Source organism: Gallinula chloropus (assembly GCF_964237585.1).
Source record: "Gallinula chloropus genome assembly, chromosome: 13".
NCBI classification, from domain to species: domain Eukaryota; kingdom Metazoa; phylum Chordata; class Aves; order Gruiformes; family Rallidae; genus Gallinula; species Gallinula chloropus.
In genome coordinates, this window is record NC_140098.1 from 20,488,328 (window position 1) to 20,505,293 (window position 16,966).

The 16,966-nt window shown below is 52.7% G+C and overlaps 2 protein-coding genes across 2 annotated transcripts; one reads left to right on the forward strand and one right to left on the reverse strand.

The window, feature by feature from the left end:
• Positions 1-638: 638 nt before the first annotated feature.
• Positions 639-7,664, reverse strand: NUDT21 (nudix hydrolase 21). The gene is made up of 7 exons (XM_084270232.1): positions 7,462-7,664; positions 5,127-5,327; positions 3,625-3,688; positions 2,940-3,029; positions 2,213-2,288; positions 1,761-1,875; positions 639-940 (listed from the first exon to the last, which is right to left on the reverse strand). Exons 1-7 carry the CDS (start codon positions 7,575-7,577, stop codon positions 919-921), a joined length of 684 nt encoding a protein of 227 aa, XP_084126358.1. The 5' UTR covers positions 7,578-7,664; the 3' UTR covers positions 639-918.
• Positions 7,665-7,878: 214 nt separating this feature from the next.
• OGFOD1 (2-oxoglutarate and iron dependent oxygenase domain containing 1) lies at positions 7,879-16,015 on the forward strand (the record flags this gene model as incomplete). Its single annotated transcript, XM_084269902.1, has 13 exons — positions 7,879-8,041; positions 8,129-8,274; positions 8,361-8,407; positions 8,842-8,942; positions 10,127-10,243; positions 10,714-10,805; positions 11,177-11,305; positions 11,675-11,788; positions 12,488-12,567; positions 12,703-13,007; positions 13,951-14,073; positions 14,741-14,799; positions 15,271-16,015. The coding sequence occupies 13 exons, from the start codon at positions 7,879-7,881 to the stop codon at positions 15,430-15,432; spliced, it is 1,638 nt and encodes a 545-aa protein (XP_084126028.1). The 3' UTR covers positions 15,433-16,015.
• Positions 16,016-16,966: the final 951 nt, after the last annotated feature.

The following is a 16,966-nucleotide window of genomic DNA, read 5'->3' on the forward strand; positions in this document are numbered from 1 at the left end:
TAAAAACCTCAAAAGTATAGAAAGCTGATATTTACTACCTGCAAGAGACTGAAACGTTGAGGAGAAAAAGCAGAACACGTATCCCTCGCAGCATGACACAGCACAGTACCACTTGCATGTTGGCATTAGCAAAACATTTCAACGTGACCCAAATTCTGCCATGAAGCTATAGAAAAATATCCAAAATTAATTTCACTTTCCCTACATTCACTGGACCTTGAGCCAGTCCAACAGAGTTTGTTTCCTTAGGGGGTGCAGAGGGAGAAGATAATACCTTGGATCTCCTCCACACCCTGTATAAGCAGCAGTGCTTCCACATGAGCTCTGGAAAGCTTTGAACGATGGCTACACTTGCCTTTGAGCACTTGCTCTGCCTCAAAACAGTAACTCCATTCTCTCAAAGACATTCAAAATTATACTGCACTACTTACACTGCTTAACATCTCCCTCAGACTAACTGTCTCCTCAGGGACACAGATCAGAGCGTCTGAACCATCCCCAAATGAGTAAGGTCCTCCCCACATTTCTGAGATCTTCTGTCTTCCTGAAGGAAAGTAATAAAGTTTAAAATATGTATCCAAAACTAGGAAACAACTAAACCAGAAAAAAAAAAAGAGAAAAATCAAAGACAAACAGAATCTTCAACCATTTTGTTTAATGTCGTACAAAAGAAATTTGGTGAGTATTACAATGAAAAGTGATTAAAACACTGGTTATCACATTGCCATCCCACTACCTAAACAGTTGAGACTCACTGCTCTATTCATACAATAGAAAGCTTAGTGGCCTTCAGGGAAAAGAAAAATGACCCCCAAAAAAAAAAATAATCCTTGTATAACACGTACTCTTCTCTCTACATTTTAAAGCTGTGCTCACAGAGACGGCTTCTTCTATCAGACTCTTCAGGTATACAGGAATTCAGTTGTAAATAAAGTTGAACCTAAAATTAAAAGGATTGTTACCAAGTGAGGAATTCTCATTCAAGTTTTTGAGTGCATAAGCAAGTGTTTAGTTTCTGCTCTTGACAAGCCGGTGTTTTGCTGGAGAAGGCATCTGCTGTCTTTAGAGCAGGAGGAGGGAGAAGCCCCCCAGCTCTAATTGCCAAAATTTGGGCTAGCCAACCCACAGCACAATGAGTGGTACCTGTGCTGGCACTCTAACAGACTTATTTCCAACCAAGCCAGTAGATGACAGAGCTACTTCCCCACGTAACAGCTGACAGGCAGTGGGACAGTGGCACTGCTGACCTCCTGCCCAAGTAACAGAAAGCAGCTAGGGCATTGAGCTCTGGGGACCCAAAGTACAACCCACTTTCAGGTGAGAAAACCAAAGGGCCCATACACTGGGAAAAGGAAGGAAAATACAGCTGTCCCTACAGGTATTTGCATTATAAACACGCTTCATGTTTCATCAGCACAAAGCTGCCATAACATGCACAGCTAATTCAGTGCTCCCAACACCCCTCTTTGCTTTTACTCTCATGCCAGCCCTAACACTTACAAGAAGCTGCTCCTCAGTCTGCACACAGCTTGTTATTTTTCCCATTTGCCTTTGCTACCACTGCCAGACAGTGCTGTGGTGCTGGCAAGTCGGGGTTGGTGCCTCTAGACCGTCCATCGCATCGTGGCCGAGGTAGACTCTAAGCTCTTTGGGACAGCTGCACCCTCTTCACAGCTGGTTTCTGTAATGCCAAGCCTTGCTCTGGTTTCCCACAGCAAACGCATTCCCAAGAACTCTAATACAAATCCATCATAAGATACCTGCTCAAAAGTTGAGGAAGGCTGGAAATAATGGGTCCGTATCCTGGTGCATTGTCATAGAGCTCAAACAATGGCGCAGCGACCAGCTTGTAGTTTTTGGGGACCGCAAACAAAGCTAAAAAGATCAACACACACTGATTAATAAGGAAAAGCACCTCACCCCTCAAAACAGGATGACTACAGAATGATACAGTGGGAGGTTTTTTCCCTTTTCCAGTTAAATATGGGGTTTGTATGCTGCATATTGATGCAGAAGCGGGGACAAGCATCGTCTTGGAGCTTGTGTTCAAAGGATCACCTACCTTAAAAACTTCATACTAGCATTTAATTTCTGCAGCCTACAAACAACTGCAAGCACACCAACCCCAACTCCCCACCACGTTTCTTTGCATGAAACACAAGCATTTACACATCATTAGAAATGCAGTCCTTTGTTATAGGCAAACACTTACCCTTTTCTTGAAGCTGGACCAAGAAAAGCTTTTTGTGCTCTTTTGGTTTTGTGATGTGAGCTGGGATATAGGGATACTGGAACAAAACCAATAAAAATCAGTTGTACTAGAGCTTTGAAAATACTGCACAATCTTAAGTGCTACTCCATAAATCATCAAGCACTCTGCAAGCTTTCAACATGTCATATACTATTCTTTCATGGCATCAAATAATGCAAACCACTTATATAAGAATGTATCCAGAAAGGAACACTGCTGCTGTCACTATTATTGACACCAATAACACTCACAAGGATTTAAAAACTCTCAGTGTCACCAAAATGCGTAACAGCAAACTGAGCACCTATTTTCAGTATTAAAGCATTCAGAAACAGGGCATGGACACTTATTTTCTTTCCAGGTTCCATATGCAGCAGTGGAAAAGTTTCCACTGTGGGCTGCAACAGGAATTTAATCGCTGCGTCTGGCTCTGCACAGGACTGGAAGCTGTGACATCCAGTGGCTTCTCATCCGTCGGGATGGGTGCAAGGATGGAGAAGGGAATTTCCACATGAAAAGAGTTTGTGGTTTCTCCTCAGCCACAGAAAAGAGATGTAATAGGCAAAAATCACAAAAAACTAACTGCTCATGCAGTGGGTTGCAAAAAAACCCAACTGGTAGGTTGAAGGTTTCAGGAGGAACAATCGATACTTGACCAAGAAAGATGAAAGCTCAGAGGAGCACTCACCTGCGGAGGTTCAAAGTTTGGTCTCCACCAGTTACCAATGCAGTCATCAATCACCCAGTCTTGCTGAACACCATCCTGACGGCCCAGTATCTACCAAAAACCCAGGTACAGTCAGAGCTCTGAATACCCCAGGTCAAGTTTTTTTAGAAAACACGTGCTGGAGGCATGAAAACTTGCTGCAGCATGGGTCTGGTTTAATTCAAGAACTGCCACAGAACAGCTTCTAATAGAATTTCAGAGTGGTTTTGTATAAACTTGACTTTCATTTTGTAGTAAAAGCCTCACAAGGCCACTTCTGAGAGCATTTCAAATTCTTTGCTGTGTTCAGTTGAACCCAGTCCCATCAGACCAATGGGAAGACCGAAACACAACGTTACCCTGGCAGAGTTAAAGCCCTCAGCAGTCGTGCTCTGTAACATAGTTGGTTGCCCATCTGCACTCTCGTTTGCCCGAAGGCAGCCAAAGAGCAGAGCTGCACATGAACACAGGGCTGGAGCAGAGGGAGGTCACACCCATCATGCAGATTAACTAACAAAGCTGTAGGGTTTTGTTTATTACCCAAGAACATCATAAAAGCATCAAAAGAACAGAAGCAATCAGGAGACTAGTCTAATGGTTTGGCTTACTCTGTTAACTCTAAAATAATCCAACATCCAATACAGCAACATAAGGAAAGAGAACAGACCTCTGTCATTAAGCGTTTGAGCCCTTCTACCTCATCTTCTCCTGGATTGAGTTCACCACCAGGTCTGTTAAAATAATCAACGATGAAAGCTGAAGTTAAGTTTTGTTGCAGTCACAGGCTTTCCAAGTGCTTCCAGGCAGGGAGTCCCAAAGTCACTCCAGGCCCTTAAGTCTGAAGTTCCAACCCTAACTTTGCTGAATGTGAAAAGGGTAACAGCCCTTTCACCAAAACCATGTCTACTCTACACCCCTTAAAAAAAACCCCCTCGAAGTATAACATACTTTATTTCCAAAATAGGTGGCAATAATGGGGACACTTAAAAGGTAAAGTTTTAGCAACAATGTAACAAGTCCAGAAGTTGAAGAAAAGAGTTGTAAATCACAGAACATTAGGAGTTGGAAGGGACCTCTGAAGATCACCTAGTCCAACCCCCTGCCAGAGCAGGATCACCCAGACTAAATCCCACAGGAAGGCATCCAGACTGGTCTTGATTATCTCCAGAGGAGACTTCACACCTCCCTGGGCAGCCTGTCCCAGGACTCCCTCACCAGAAAGAAATTTTTCCACATTGGTGCTGTTTTTATCTCACAGCAGCGCTCACTGAAGCACTCAGGAAACAGAAAACAAAACTCATGTGGGGAACCATCCCACACTTGATGCAAGGTTAATGAAAAAAACCCCCAAAACCTAAGCAAACCCATTTAGCAAGACTTTTAGAGTCTAGCCTACTTCATCCACAAACACCCCCTAAATCAAGATGTCAAAAAATAATCTGAATTAAACCCACACAAACAGATTTCACGGAGAATTCCGAACAAACAATGAAATTGATAAAAACATAAGACCAAGAACACAAGCAGAGTAACTCAAGACATGTCAAGCCTGCTCAGTTTAGAAAAGAAAACGAGCACCTCACTACGACCCAAATGCCACAATATCCTTGAGCTTAACTTTACCCTTTTGGTTATGCTTAAATACATGCATGTAAGCATAGCAGCTTCCACAGTGTAAGTGCAACACATTAAGAGTGGAATAGGCTGCCCAGGGAGGTGGTTGAGTCTCCTTCTCTGGAGATATTCAAGTTTCGTCTGGATGCCTATCTGTGTAATGTGAGATAGGGAGCTGCTTTGGCAGGGGGGTTGGACCCGATGATCTCTTGAGGTCCCTTCCAACCCCTAAGATTCTGTGATTCTGTGAACTACTGACTAGGACTTTTAAACAGGATTTTACTGTAGCAACAGTAATGAAGCCTTCCAGTCAGTTCCAAACTAGGTCACACCACCACACCCCCCACACACAAGCAGAGTCAGATAAACAACACTTCAGAAGACAACCCCACCGCTCAAAACAAAAACGTTTTCCCCATACTAAGTCTCTGCAACAAATTCCTCCCATTCAGAACATGCAGCACGAGTCACACTTTAACCCCCAGGCCCTGCAGGTTTAGTGGTCTGTGACAGGCAAGTTAAAGTAGAAGTTACATTTGGGGAACGGACACTTACAGCTTGAAAAAAGTCGTCCCCAGCTGCAGTAAGAGCACGTGGGGCAGCCTGTGCTCGTGCACAATCAGCACCCCTTCCACCGTCCGCCTCATGCCAATCTTGTCAAACTCTTCCCGCATGCGCTGGAAGCGAGCGGCCACCGAGCTGTCCTTCTCATAGAGGGGCTCCTTCGTACCAAAGGTGTAGTTTGTCAGAGGGTACCTGCCAGAGGGGAGAAACCACGTTACTGTGGAACAAGAAATCAAAACTTCAGTCACTGTGACGCCACATCCACCCCAGGGCAGACCCTCCTGGGCCTGATGGAGCGGTAACTTGGTCATAGAGGTTCTTGTGTGTGAATTACGAGTCCCCCGTCGCACAGATCTGCACTACGGTGTCTGCAAGTGCAGAAAGTCCTGCGGACCCACACGCAAGCACGGTGCTGATTTAAAGGCAGAAAGGCAGCCAGAAGAACCAGCAGCAACTGCTAGTCAATAACCACCCTCCTCTGATCTCCACACAGCAGCTGAGGCTCTGAGGGGAGCTGGGAAAGGGACAGGACAGGAAAGCTCTGCTCAGAAGGAAGGAAGCTGCTCAGGACAGCGGGGGGGTTCCTGCAGAAGTAATAACATCCCGAGAACTAAAGTGTTAGGAGTGGGTTTGTTCTGAAGGGGGAAATCAGACATCTGGATCACAGAAGAGGGGAAATGCTGAGTGTCTAAAGCGCAGGGCCAGGAGCCTGGGGTAAGACCAAAAGCACTGAGCTAGGTGTCAGACCTCTGCACTGGAGATATTTCTCCAGGTCAGAGGGACTGTGAGGAACCAGAAAAGGAAGGAATGCTCAGGCAAGAAATTAGTCAGTCCTAGATAGCTGCAGGAAAAATTTACCCTCCAGCAAACTCCAAGCAACACAGAGGCCTGAAGGCACGAGGCCTGGAGGGATGTCAGGATCATCAGGCTAAACCAAAAGAGAGAGGAAAGGTGTCCTGGGCAGAGCAGTAGTGAGTTACCACCATGGCCTTAACTGACTGGTGGCATACAGCAACTGAACTACCAGAATAAACGGCTGAGTTCATGGCAAATGTTTTCCTCGAGATGCATCTCACCCTGTATTCTTTCCCTAGGACAACTTTAAGTGGCATACACTCTCCTCACCTCCAAATCCCTCCTCCCGCCCCCTAATTTTCCTCACTGGCCAGCTGCTGTTGTTAGAGCCCTTTCTCACACACACAAGTGAGCCAACACAACCAGTTTCCAAACTGCAGATTCATTCATTGCCAAGCTCCCCCTTCCTTTCTCTTAGAGCTTAGAACCATCCACATTTCTTTTCCCATTCGTTTCCATTTTTAAATATAGAAATCCCTTCATTAATAACCTACTATGCTCAGCCACACTATCCTGATGTGGGCGCACCAGTCTGTGCTTTGAAACCCTCAGCCCATGCTTTTAAAAAAGGTGCTGATAGCACACCTTCCCACCGAGTCCCTTCTTCAGGAACACTCTAAAAACACTCCAGTCTCTGAAGTTCATATTCAACCTTCCACACAAATCTTCCTGACTGTGAATAAACTCACCCATCCCAAAAGAACCCCAACGCCGTAGGAGTCCATGATTAACAGCTAAAAGTGAACACTGGCTGCGACAGCACTGGCTGTTTCAGCAAGCCGACAGATGGGCTCATCCATCGGAGCTCGCTAGGAGAAGCTAAAGTACACAGCTACGCCTGCAAACCAAGGGAATACCTATTACCAGAGAGCTTATATCTATGTCAGAAGCGCAGGTTTCTCTGGGAGGAACAGCTCTGCGTGTACACACCGCGACCCGCAGCAAAGGCACGGGTCAGCACCCCAAGCACCGACCCACGCTCGCCGGCAGCCGGGGGCTGCGTCTCCCCGCGCCCTCGGAGGCGGAGCGGACCAGAGGAGCAGCGCAGAGGCGCCCACCACGCCTCAGCGCTCCCTTGCTGCCTCGCTCGGGGTTCGAGCATCCCGAGCCAGGCGCCGTTCCTACGTACTAAGGCACCGACGCCAGACGCTCCGCGTCCCCCCAAGGCCGGGGAGCTCTGCGGACCCCCGGGGTCCTACAGCGGGGCCTTCACTGCGCTGCTGCGCGCCCTGCGCGGCGCTGGAAGGGGAGGGGAGGGAACGGGGGGAGCGGACCCCTCAGGCAACCGGGCTCTTCTACCGCTCTTCCCTCAGCCCTCCGGCCAGAGCAGGGCCCGGGCGGCCTTTGCTGAGGGAATACCTGCCGCTGGCTGCCCGCGGGGCGGGTGAGGGGGCGGGAAAGGGCTCGCTAGCGGGACAGGGACGGGGCGGGGGCCGGGCCCGGGCCCGGGCAGGCCCGAGGTGGCGCTCACAGGTTGATGGTCCTCTCCAGCGTGAGCGGCTTCGTCTGCTGGATGTACTTGTTCCCGAACTGGTTCACCCCGCGGGGCCAGCCGGTCTGCGAGCGGTTGGGCGGCACCACGGACATGGCGGCGCGGCGGGAGGCGGCGAGGGAGCGGTCAGTGCTCAGCGGCGGGAACCCCGTCCGCCATTAACCGCCCCGCCAGGCCGCGCTCCCTCCCCGCCCCGGAACCGCCCGCCCCGCTTCCGCTGCCGGCCAGAGAGAGGAGCCGCTCTGTCTCCCCACATAGCGGAGGAGCGACCGCGCTCCTCCCTTCCCGCCTCTCTCTCATTGGCCAGCGGGTGCGCCGCTCCGCCCTCCGAGCGATCCGATTGGCGCGGCGGGCGGCGCAGGGGCCGCTGGGAGCTGTAGTCTGGCGGGGAGCGGCATGGGCGCCAAGCGGCGCGGGGCTGCGGCGCCACCGCCGCTGGCGGGGGGAAAGAAGCGCGGGAAGCGAGAGGAGCGCGCGGAGCTCTGCGCCGCCCTCCGGGACGCGGCGCTGCGGGAACGGGCGGCAGCGGCCTGGGGCCGCGGGGAGCCGCTGCGACACGGTACGACGCGGTACGACGCGGCCCCTCCGGGTCCTGCGGCGGCGGCGGGCACCCCACCTCCCTTCACCGCCCGCGTTTCCCTTGCAGAGGCGGCGGCGGTGGAGTCGGCCCCGTTCCGGCACGGCGTCATCCCCGGCTTCCTGGCGGGCCCGGCCTTCGCGGAGGCGCTGCGCGACGAGCTGCTGGGCCTCGGGTTCCGCGGGCGGCGCAACGACCTCCTCTCGCTGCGGCAGGTGGGCCCCGGGCCGGGCGGGCCCAACGGCGCCGCGCCGCGCCCTCCTAATCCCCGTCCCTTCTTCTCTTCCATGGGCCGCCGCAGTCCGAGGAGCTGGGGGGAAGGCCGGAGCCCCACGTCGCTGCGCTGAGGTAAAGTGCCGGGCGGAGCGCCCGGGGAAGTGGAGGGGCTGCAGGGAGCCGGGCGAGGAGCTGTCACGGTGGGAGGAGGCGAGGGGCCGCGGGGTGCGAAGCTGCCGCACGGTGGTCAGGCCGGCAGCCCGCCCTGGGGACCCAAATCGGCGTGGCCCTAACTCAGCGAAGGGTTTCCCTCCTGATCTGCATGTTCTTATCCAGCACTGGGGTACCCGTGGCCTCTGGGAGGCTGAGCTGCCCCAGCCTCTGTCACCTGTGCCGATGGTTAGCGTTGGGCTGGTTTCCTGGTTCAGAACTACACTGTGATGGGCAGCACCAGTGCCTCTAACCATTTAAATAGTCTGAAGGGAAAGAACAAATTCCTTGAGGCTGTGGTGATGTGCCTTGCACCGTAGGAGGATGCTTACCTTGTGCTTGTCTTGTCTTCCCAGGCACGCTCTGTGTGAAGAATTCCGAGCGTGGCTCTCTGCTGTGACCCAGATTGAGCTGGAGCCAACTATCGACATCTCCTGCGCTAAATACGAATACACCGGTCAGTCTCTAGGGGAGCTGTTCCCTAAGGCTTCGGTGGGCGGGTAGGAAACGAAACATGGGCAGAAATACCCGGTTCTGCCACCCACCCCAGTCCCTTTCTAGTCCCAGAGGGTCCTAGAAGCTGTCAGCAGCAAATCAGAGTCTGAGAAAGTGAAGTGCAAGTTACAAAGAAACCGTTGCTGTGGTTGTGTTGCCAGTGGCTTTAACCTGGCCTAGTGCTGTCACAAGCCCCCACCCTCTTCAGAGGCGTTCAGCCCATGTTTGCATTTCTGCTTCTGTGCAAAAGGGCGACATGTTCAGCTTCCAAATGCCACACTTGAGTTTGGGAGGTCTGGTGGTAAAACGTCACCTCAGTGAGTCCAGGTTACAACTAAGCCTACCCGATCAGTCGTGTAGGAAGGGGAAGGTCACCTGCTGACAGCTCTTCTTTTTACAAGTCTTCCATGCAATTAATTCTTGGCCCGGCTTTTCTGTTCTCTGGGCTCCCCCTCCACTCTATTCCAGCAACAAACCTACTCAAAAGGGCAGCTCTGTGTTTAAAAGAGCTCGAATCATAGAATCATACAATGGTCTGGGTTGGAAGGGACCCCAATGATCATAGAGCTCCAACCCCCCTGCCACAGGCAGGGACACCAACCTCCAGGCCTGGAGCTACACAAGGCTGCCCAGGGCCCCATCCAACCTGGCCTTGAACACCTCCAGGGACGGGGCATCCACTGCTTCTCTGAGCAGCCTGTTCCAGCACCTCACCACTCTTTCTGTAAAAAACTCCCACAACATCTAATCTAAACCTTCCCTCCTTTAGCTTTAGTCCATTCCCCCTTGTCATGCCATTATCTGCTCTTTTAAAAAGTTGAATCCCCTCCTGATTATAAGCTTGAGTCGTTAAGTCAGGAATCTCTGTCCGCTGTGCCTGGTGACAGCTGCGGGAGGGTGGATGGCGAGTTACAACTGCCTTGTACCTTCAGAGGGGGCTCAGCTCCCTGTTGAAGTGCAATCCCACAGCACTCAGTGTTGCAGATCTTGGGCTGGCGATGCTGGATGAGTGCAAACACGGTTCTTGGAAAGGACGTGTCTTTTCTTGTTGCCTTCCCGTGAGGACGAAGCTGGGGAGCTGCCCCTGGGATGACTCATTTTGTGTGCTGGAGAGGTGCTTCTGCAGCAAAGCCTGTGTAATTGCAGACATCCTCCTGTGCCACGATGATGAGCTGGAAGGTCGGAGAATCGCTTTCATCCTGTACCTCGTGCCGCCCTGGGAGAAGAGCGATGGGGGAACACTGGACCTGTACAGCGCCGATGGTAAGCGCTTGGAGCTCAGGTGGCTCAAAGTGCATGGGTTTACACACCCCACGCAGCAACTTTCTCCTCAGACAGTAAAAGGGAGATAAGGAGCTTGTCCTTTCTCCAGAGAAGCTGATGTAATGGTAAGATGTCCACCTCAGAGGTGATTTGTAGTGGGCTTACCAGTCTGATGGGTGACAGCAGAGGAGCAAGGGAAGGGGATGGAGAGAGGAATCCTTTCTTTCCTCTTTTTTCCAAGGGTCAAGAGTGGAGGCAGGGGGAAGCAATGTCAGTAACTCCGCCCAGAGCTCTGCAATGTGATAACTTCCCACTCCAGCAACCAATTCCTCATCAAGCCCTTGCTCCAAGCCCCATCCCTTAGAGCTGGGTGTCTAGCCAGTTGGAGCGTCACAAATTCAGAGAGAAATGATGGTTTCTAGTGAGTTCTGGTTCCTACCTTAAGCAGAGTGTGTCTTCTTCCTCCGCAGAACACCTTCAGCCACAGCAAATCGTCAAGTCACTAGTGCCATCGTGGAACACGCTGGTTTTCTTTGAAGTGTCTCCAGTCTCCTTCCACCAGGCAAGGAGCTGTCTTTGGTTTGGTTTTTGATTCTCATCGCTGGGGTTATTCATTCCATGTGTTCCTACAGCCCTGGTGGGGAGGGAGAAGGGACAGGGAGAACAAGTGTGGGCAGAAGGGATGCTCTGCCTAGTGCCCTGTTAAAGGTGGGTAACACCAAGGGCGTGGGGTGCCCTACGCTAGATACATTGATTGGTTAAGTCACGCTTTGTGGTGCTTGTTGGGAAGGTGTCTGGGAATGGAATGAAAGGGACAAATAGCCCATGGAACTGCACCAGACAAGCACCTGGCTGACATCTGAAACTGCGGCGTACCTGAGAACACCGCAGGCTGTAACACACTGACCAACACACTGCCCAACACTGTTCCAGGTGTCGGAAGTGGTGGCGGAGGAGAAGTGCCGCTTGTCGGTGAGCGGCTGGTTTCACGGCCCACCGGTAGCCAGACCTGCTCGCTGCCTCGAGGCTGCCCTGCCCAAGAGCCCACACATCCCCTGTGATGTGAGTAACAACCCTCCATCCCCTTACCTGCCGCCTTTCCACTTCCTTCCTGTCCCTGGGACACCTGTCATGGGATGCACAGATACTTAGGGATGCTTTCATCTTTAACTTGGCCCCTTCTCTCTTTCTTTGTCTCCTGTCCATAAAGTTGTAGCTGGTTTCTTCCTCCTGTACCTTCCTCGACTCTGCACGCTTGGCTTACCCAGAGCAGTGCAGAGCACGCAGCAAACACCCACAGTGCTGTGAAATAACAGAGGGAGTGGAGTGTGTGTGGGGAAGAACCCAGCCCTGGGGCCAGCTGGGTACAGGGGGAGTGGGGAATCCTTTTTACATGTGCAAATTCAGCCTTCAGATCCATTTCCCTTCCAGCACGAAATCCTGTATGAATGGATCAACCTTGTTTATTTGGACATGGAATCCCAAGCCCAAATCCAGGAGGAATTTGAGGAGCGATCAGAAATTCTCCTGAAGGATTTTCTTAAGGTGAGCCCAGGGGTTCAGTGGGACGCAGTCACGGGGCTGGCAGGTACCACGTGTCACACAGGCTGGGAAAGGGCCACTGGCTGCAGCCCCACCTGGCTTCACTCCCTGAGGGGGAATGGAGCTGGGAACCTCCAGAGATCCCTTCCAACCTCAGCTATCCCAAGACTGTGGATGGATCCCCTCTGCCTGCCCATACGCTGTTGCAGAGAGACCCATCCAAAAAAAGTAACCATAAATTTGCTTCAGCATTCTCATTTCCTAGCAAAAGCAAAGCAGAAGGCTGGAAACACATCATCCGCCCTGCTTCCTAGCGCTGTGGTGACTGGAGGGTCCTTCCCTGTCCCTCAGCCTCTCCCAGAACTCAGGGTGTGAAACAAATGACCCGTGAAGGTTGTGGCCTTGCGGGAAAGGCCGTGCTTCCCAAGGCAGATCCACCTCTGTTTTACAGCACTGCTGTTTCACCAAGAAAGCTGTGTCACCAGCTGACAGCCCCCGTGGCATTTGATACCTGTTGGTCTCTGGCACTGAAAAGGTGCGATGCCCGTCCAGGTGGTGCCTCTCAGGGCAGTGGTCCTTAGGAGCGAGTGAGGGGGGAAAGAAAAGCACCCCTTACCTGAGAGCAGAGGGTGCTGATTGTAGCACACCAAGGGAGACCTGGGATCTACAGGGTAATGCTTTTGCTCTGTCTTTGTCTCCCAGAAAGAGAAATACCAACTGCTGTGTGAAGCTTTGGAGAGCAAAGACATCCGGTGGAGTAGCCGGGGGCCTGCCAATAAAAGGTGGGGACGCTGGCATCTGGCACCTGTTGATCAGGGAGAGTGGGAGCTGCCATGAGGCTGCTGCCCCCATGGACATGGTTCTGGGTGGTTCTCTGCCAAGGAGATAGAGCCACCAGTACCCTTGCTGTCTTTCAGACTCTACGAGGCCGCAGAGGAAGAGAGCCTGCCAGATGTCCTGAAGAAATTCCTGCACTTCTTACGCTCCGAGGCCTTGTTTCTACTGCTCTCCAACTTCACTGGGCTGAAGCTGCACTTCCTGGCTCCCTCTGAGGAGGAGGAGGAGGAGGAAGATGCTGGGGAAGGAAGAGCAGAGGATGCTGCTGAGCTCAGCAGTCCCAAACCTGAGCAGGAAGAGACTGAACAACATGCTGAGAGTGACTGCTGTCAGCCAGACCAGCCCAGTGACATCCCTGAAGCACAGGACAGCGAGACACAGAATGGTAAGTCGAGCAGCCACAGTGTCAAGGGACTGGAGCAGAATCCTGACGTTAAGGATGTCAGCAGCAGAATCCCAGTCATTTTCATGGAACTAGGATTCCACCTTGCACAAGGCACCAGTGCAGACGTGGGGCTTGACACCCGACCTGATGCCCTTCAGAGTAAGCGACTGCTGACAAAATATTTGGAATCAACTACTGGCCTTAGGGTGGCGTGGGGAGGGGTCAGTTACTTGCCCCATAGTGTTTTGCCAACAGTTATAGGGGTTCTGCACCTGGATTCTTATATGAGGCACCACAAGATGCCAGCTAGCAGGTCCCAAGTAAAGAGAGCTGCAGAATTTGAAACCTGGGATTTAACCTTTCGGAAAGCACTGCCAGCTTGTATAAGGGCTTGGCTGGTAGCAGTGAGAGCACGGCACTGGTAAAGCTGGGATTTGTTTTGGGTTCATGGGTTGGTTTAAAATGGTGGCTCTGAAGCTGTAGGTGTGTAACCATTGGAAGCACCCATCTTGCACTGGGACAGGTTAGTGGTGGCTGGAATACAAGGTGCTCAAAGCCCAAGCCCTACAGAAAATCCCACTGGAGCGCCTTCCTGGCATGGAGGCTCTCTGATCCGCCGCGCTCCCGCCGTGTGGTTTTACATTCCCCTGTGAGGGGTGGCACAGCGCAGGGCTGTGTGGGTCAAAAACCAAGCTAGAGCCATGGGTAAAGAAAGGCCTCCCCAAATTCTGACATACCTCCTGGGATGGCGCATGATGAGCGAGTTCAGAGCAGTCTCCTGCTTCGCTGAAATCTCAGGATACTTCAGGCTGCTGGCTCTTGGTGTTAGAGCTCTGCTGTAAATCCAGGGCCTGGGGCAGGGGGGAAATAAAGGAAGAACTGGCCAAAGCAAAGCACACCCCAGTCTTACTGCTTTCCCTGGCTTGTTTGTTCCCTCTCTGAGGCTCGGGTACCCCGGTGTGCGCGGGGGAGCTGCGGCGCTGGACCCACAGGCATTACACGCTTGTCCATGATGCTCAGGCCACGGAATTCGCTCTTGACCTGCTCTTCTTCTGCAGCTGCGAGGGTAAGCCGTGAAAACCCAACGTGTCGGGCTCTCGGCCAACACTTCCGCGCTCTTTCCTGCTTGGAAGGGCTCTGTAGGCTTGATCTGATCCCTCTCTTACAACCCCGGTTTCCGTTGTCCCAGCCCAGAGGTTTAGGCCCAGCTTTGTCCCTCCCAGTCAGGGCCAGGAGGTGGCGCTTGGGCCCAGCCCAGGGCTCTGTCTGCCCGGAGTACCTGCTGAGAGAGGTCTGTCCCCCCTTCTTTCTGACCAAAATCACCCCCGATGCACAAAGCCCAAGGGTTTCACAAGTCGCTTTGGGCAGGCCTAGGCGTTTCCCTGGGGATTTCGCCACCATTCCCTGGCAAACAGAGCTCTGAACAGAAGTGCTTTGGACAAGGGTGGGCTCAGAACACAGGGCTGAGTGCTTGGCCTGCAGCAGTAACCACACAGGGCACATTGGTGCGTCTGCCACGCCAGAGCCACTCTGCACCCAAGGAGCAGGAAGGGCAAAGCCAGGACCTTGGCTTCCGATGGGGTTTGAACAGAGATGGGGAGGAAAATGCCCCAAACAGTAGAGCAGCGGGAGGTAAAGTGGGGATCATCTTGTATCTGTGTGTGGGGTGGGAAACCGGCATGGCCAGGAAGGCGGCTTGGAACTTCCTAAGGATCGTTCTGTTCTGTCTCCAGGATGGGATCCGGAATACGGCGGCTTTACTTCCTACATTGCTAAAGGTGAAGATGAGGAGGTAAGGCCCTCAGCTGCTAGCTACAAATTAGATAAAATCCTTGAGGGCAGGGGGGTGTAATTACACTTAGTTGTAACGCTAATGTAAGTCCTGAGGGTACTGAGAGTCTTCCTGCCAGAATTACCACTCAGAGGCCAGCGTTCCCCCAGAGCTCTGACTGGGACGGGTCTGGGGAGTGGCAGAGGGGCACACACAGCCACAGCAGGGGCGATGCTTTCCCATGATGGTGCTGTTTGCTCCAGCTGCTGGCAGCGTGGGCACTGGCAAGGGGGCTGAGCAGTTCCACTGATCCCAAGCCCTTTAGTGGCTGCTCAGGAAAGGCTGCAGGCAGAGGGGTGTTCGAGTAAAGCTGAGACAGTTTGTTTTCCAGTCCCAGAGCTTTGCTCTGGCTGGCTTTCCAGAGTGGTTGGCCTGTTTCTTCCTAGGAACGGTGTGGAAACCTGATTTCCTCCCTGTTTTACTGTCTTCTAGCTGTTGACAGTGAATCCGGAGGACAACTGCTTGGCCTTAGTTTATAGAGACAAAGAAACCATGAAGTTCGTGAAATACATCAATCATCGGAGCTTGGCACGCCTGGAAAAGCACCCCAACAGAACAGGGTTCTGGGATTTTTCCTTTGTCTATTATGAGTGAGGGTGTGGGACAGGTTCCTACCCAGGTACTATCACTGCCGGTGACTCTGTCACTCAGGGAGCTGTGGGCACCCCGTGTAGTGACTGTGCAGGGGGCAGCTTGACCTCCTCCCGCAGCCATGGTGGGAACACACACTCCCCACTGCATCCAGGGCTACCTGGGGGGTCAGCATCGTGCAACAGCGAGCGTTCTAGCTGTTACCTCACAGCAACAGCACGGCGGGACGAGCCTCTAGCCTGTTGGGGTGAGAACTACAGTTGTACAGTGACCTATTTTATTAAAAAAAAGTTCTAAATAAAAAGGAAATGAGTTGGTTAAATGCTGCAGGGCTCTTGTACAAAGCACCCCAGGTGTTTCCCAGGGCTTAGCTGTGTTCCCTGGGTGCAGAGGCAGAAACGAAGGAGGTGCCATGGGACACAGGAGGTTTTCCAGATGTGCAGCTCCATGGGGATGGGAGGGAAGCCAGTGAGGTGACAGAGCTGCTGGCAATGACAGGGCTGTGTCCCTGGAACAAGGAGCGGGACTGTGTTGTGCCAGACACAGCCCCTCTCCCCAAAGGACTTACCAGCTGAACAGCTGAGAGGAGAGACCTGCTCCTGCGTCCCTCTGCTTGCAGGCACCTGGTTGGCTTCATGCCGGAACTCTCCTCTCCCGGCTTGTCCTCCACCCACTGCGCAGCCTGGGTTCTGGCCTGGGAGAACGGCTCCCAGGGTGGCCAGCACGAGGCACAGGGTGCTGGTGGTGCAGCCATTTCCCCCGGCACCATGAGCTTTCGGCACTGCGAGCAGGACTGCAGCAGGCCGGGGCGCCCAGCTCACCAAGGTGCTGTTGCAGAGCCGCCTGGGCACTCCGGGAGGCACAACACCCTGGGGAAAGCTCGACCCTGGCCAGCACCTGCTCACCTGAAGCCCTTGTTTCGGGCAGTGAAGGGAAGGGGAGGTTGAAGACCACTGTGGGGGTGTAAGACCACCACGGGCAGCAGAGGTGCAGCATGCTCCACACCAAGGTTCCAGCTTCCTTTCCTACTTAGGAAGATCCAGGGATGAAGCGAGAACTAAGTCATGCAGCAAGGCCAGGACTTTACCCTTGTGACCTGCTGCTTCCAGGGACTGGTGATCCTGGAGACAGAGAGGCCATTCTTCTGAGCCAGCCCAGCAGAGACCAGTAATTGAGCTTTCTGAAGGAGAAAAAGAACTGGTATCACAGAATGTGTAAGGTCAGAAGGGACCTTTAGACATCATCTAGTCCTACCCCCTGCAGTGAGCAGGGCCATCTTCACTGGATCAGGTCGCTCAGAGCCACATCCATCCTGACCTTGAATGTTTCTGGGGATGGGACCACCGCCACCTTTCTGGGCAACCTGTTCCAGTGCTCCACCACCCTCATATTAAAGAACTTTATCCTAATACCTACTAAATCTCCCCTTTTCTAGTTTAAACCCATCACCCCTCATCCTATCACTCCATGCCCTCAGGAACAGTTCTTCCCAGCTTCCCTATAGGCCCCTTTCAGGGACTGGAAGGCTGCTGTAAGG

Coding starts and splice junctions, on each gene's coding strand:
- NUDT21 (XM_084270232.1), bottom strand. CDS start 7,577: ATGTCCGTGGTGCCGCCCAACCGCTCGCAGACCGGCTGGCCCCGCGGG. Junction 3,030..3,624: donor TCAAACGCTTAATGACAGAG/GTCTGTTCTCTT, acceptor GGTTTTTGGTAG/ATACTGGGCCGTCAGGATGG. Junction 1,876..2,212: donor GGTCCAGCTTCAAGAAAAGG/GTAAGTGTTTGC, acceptor TGATCTTTTTAG/CTTTGTTTGCGGTCCCCAAA.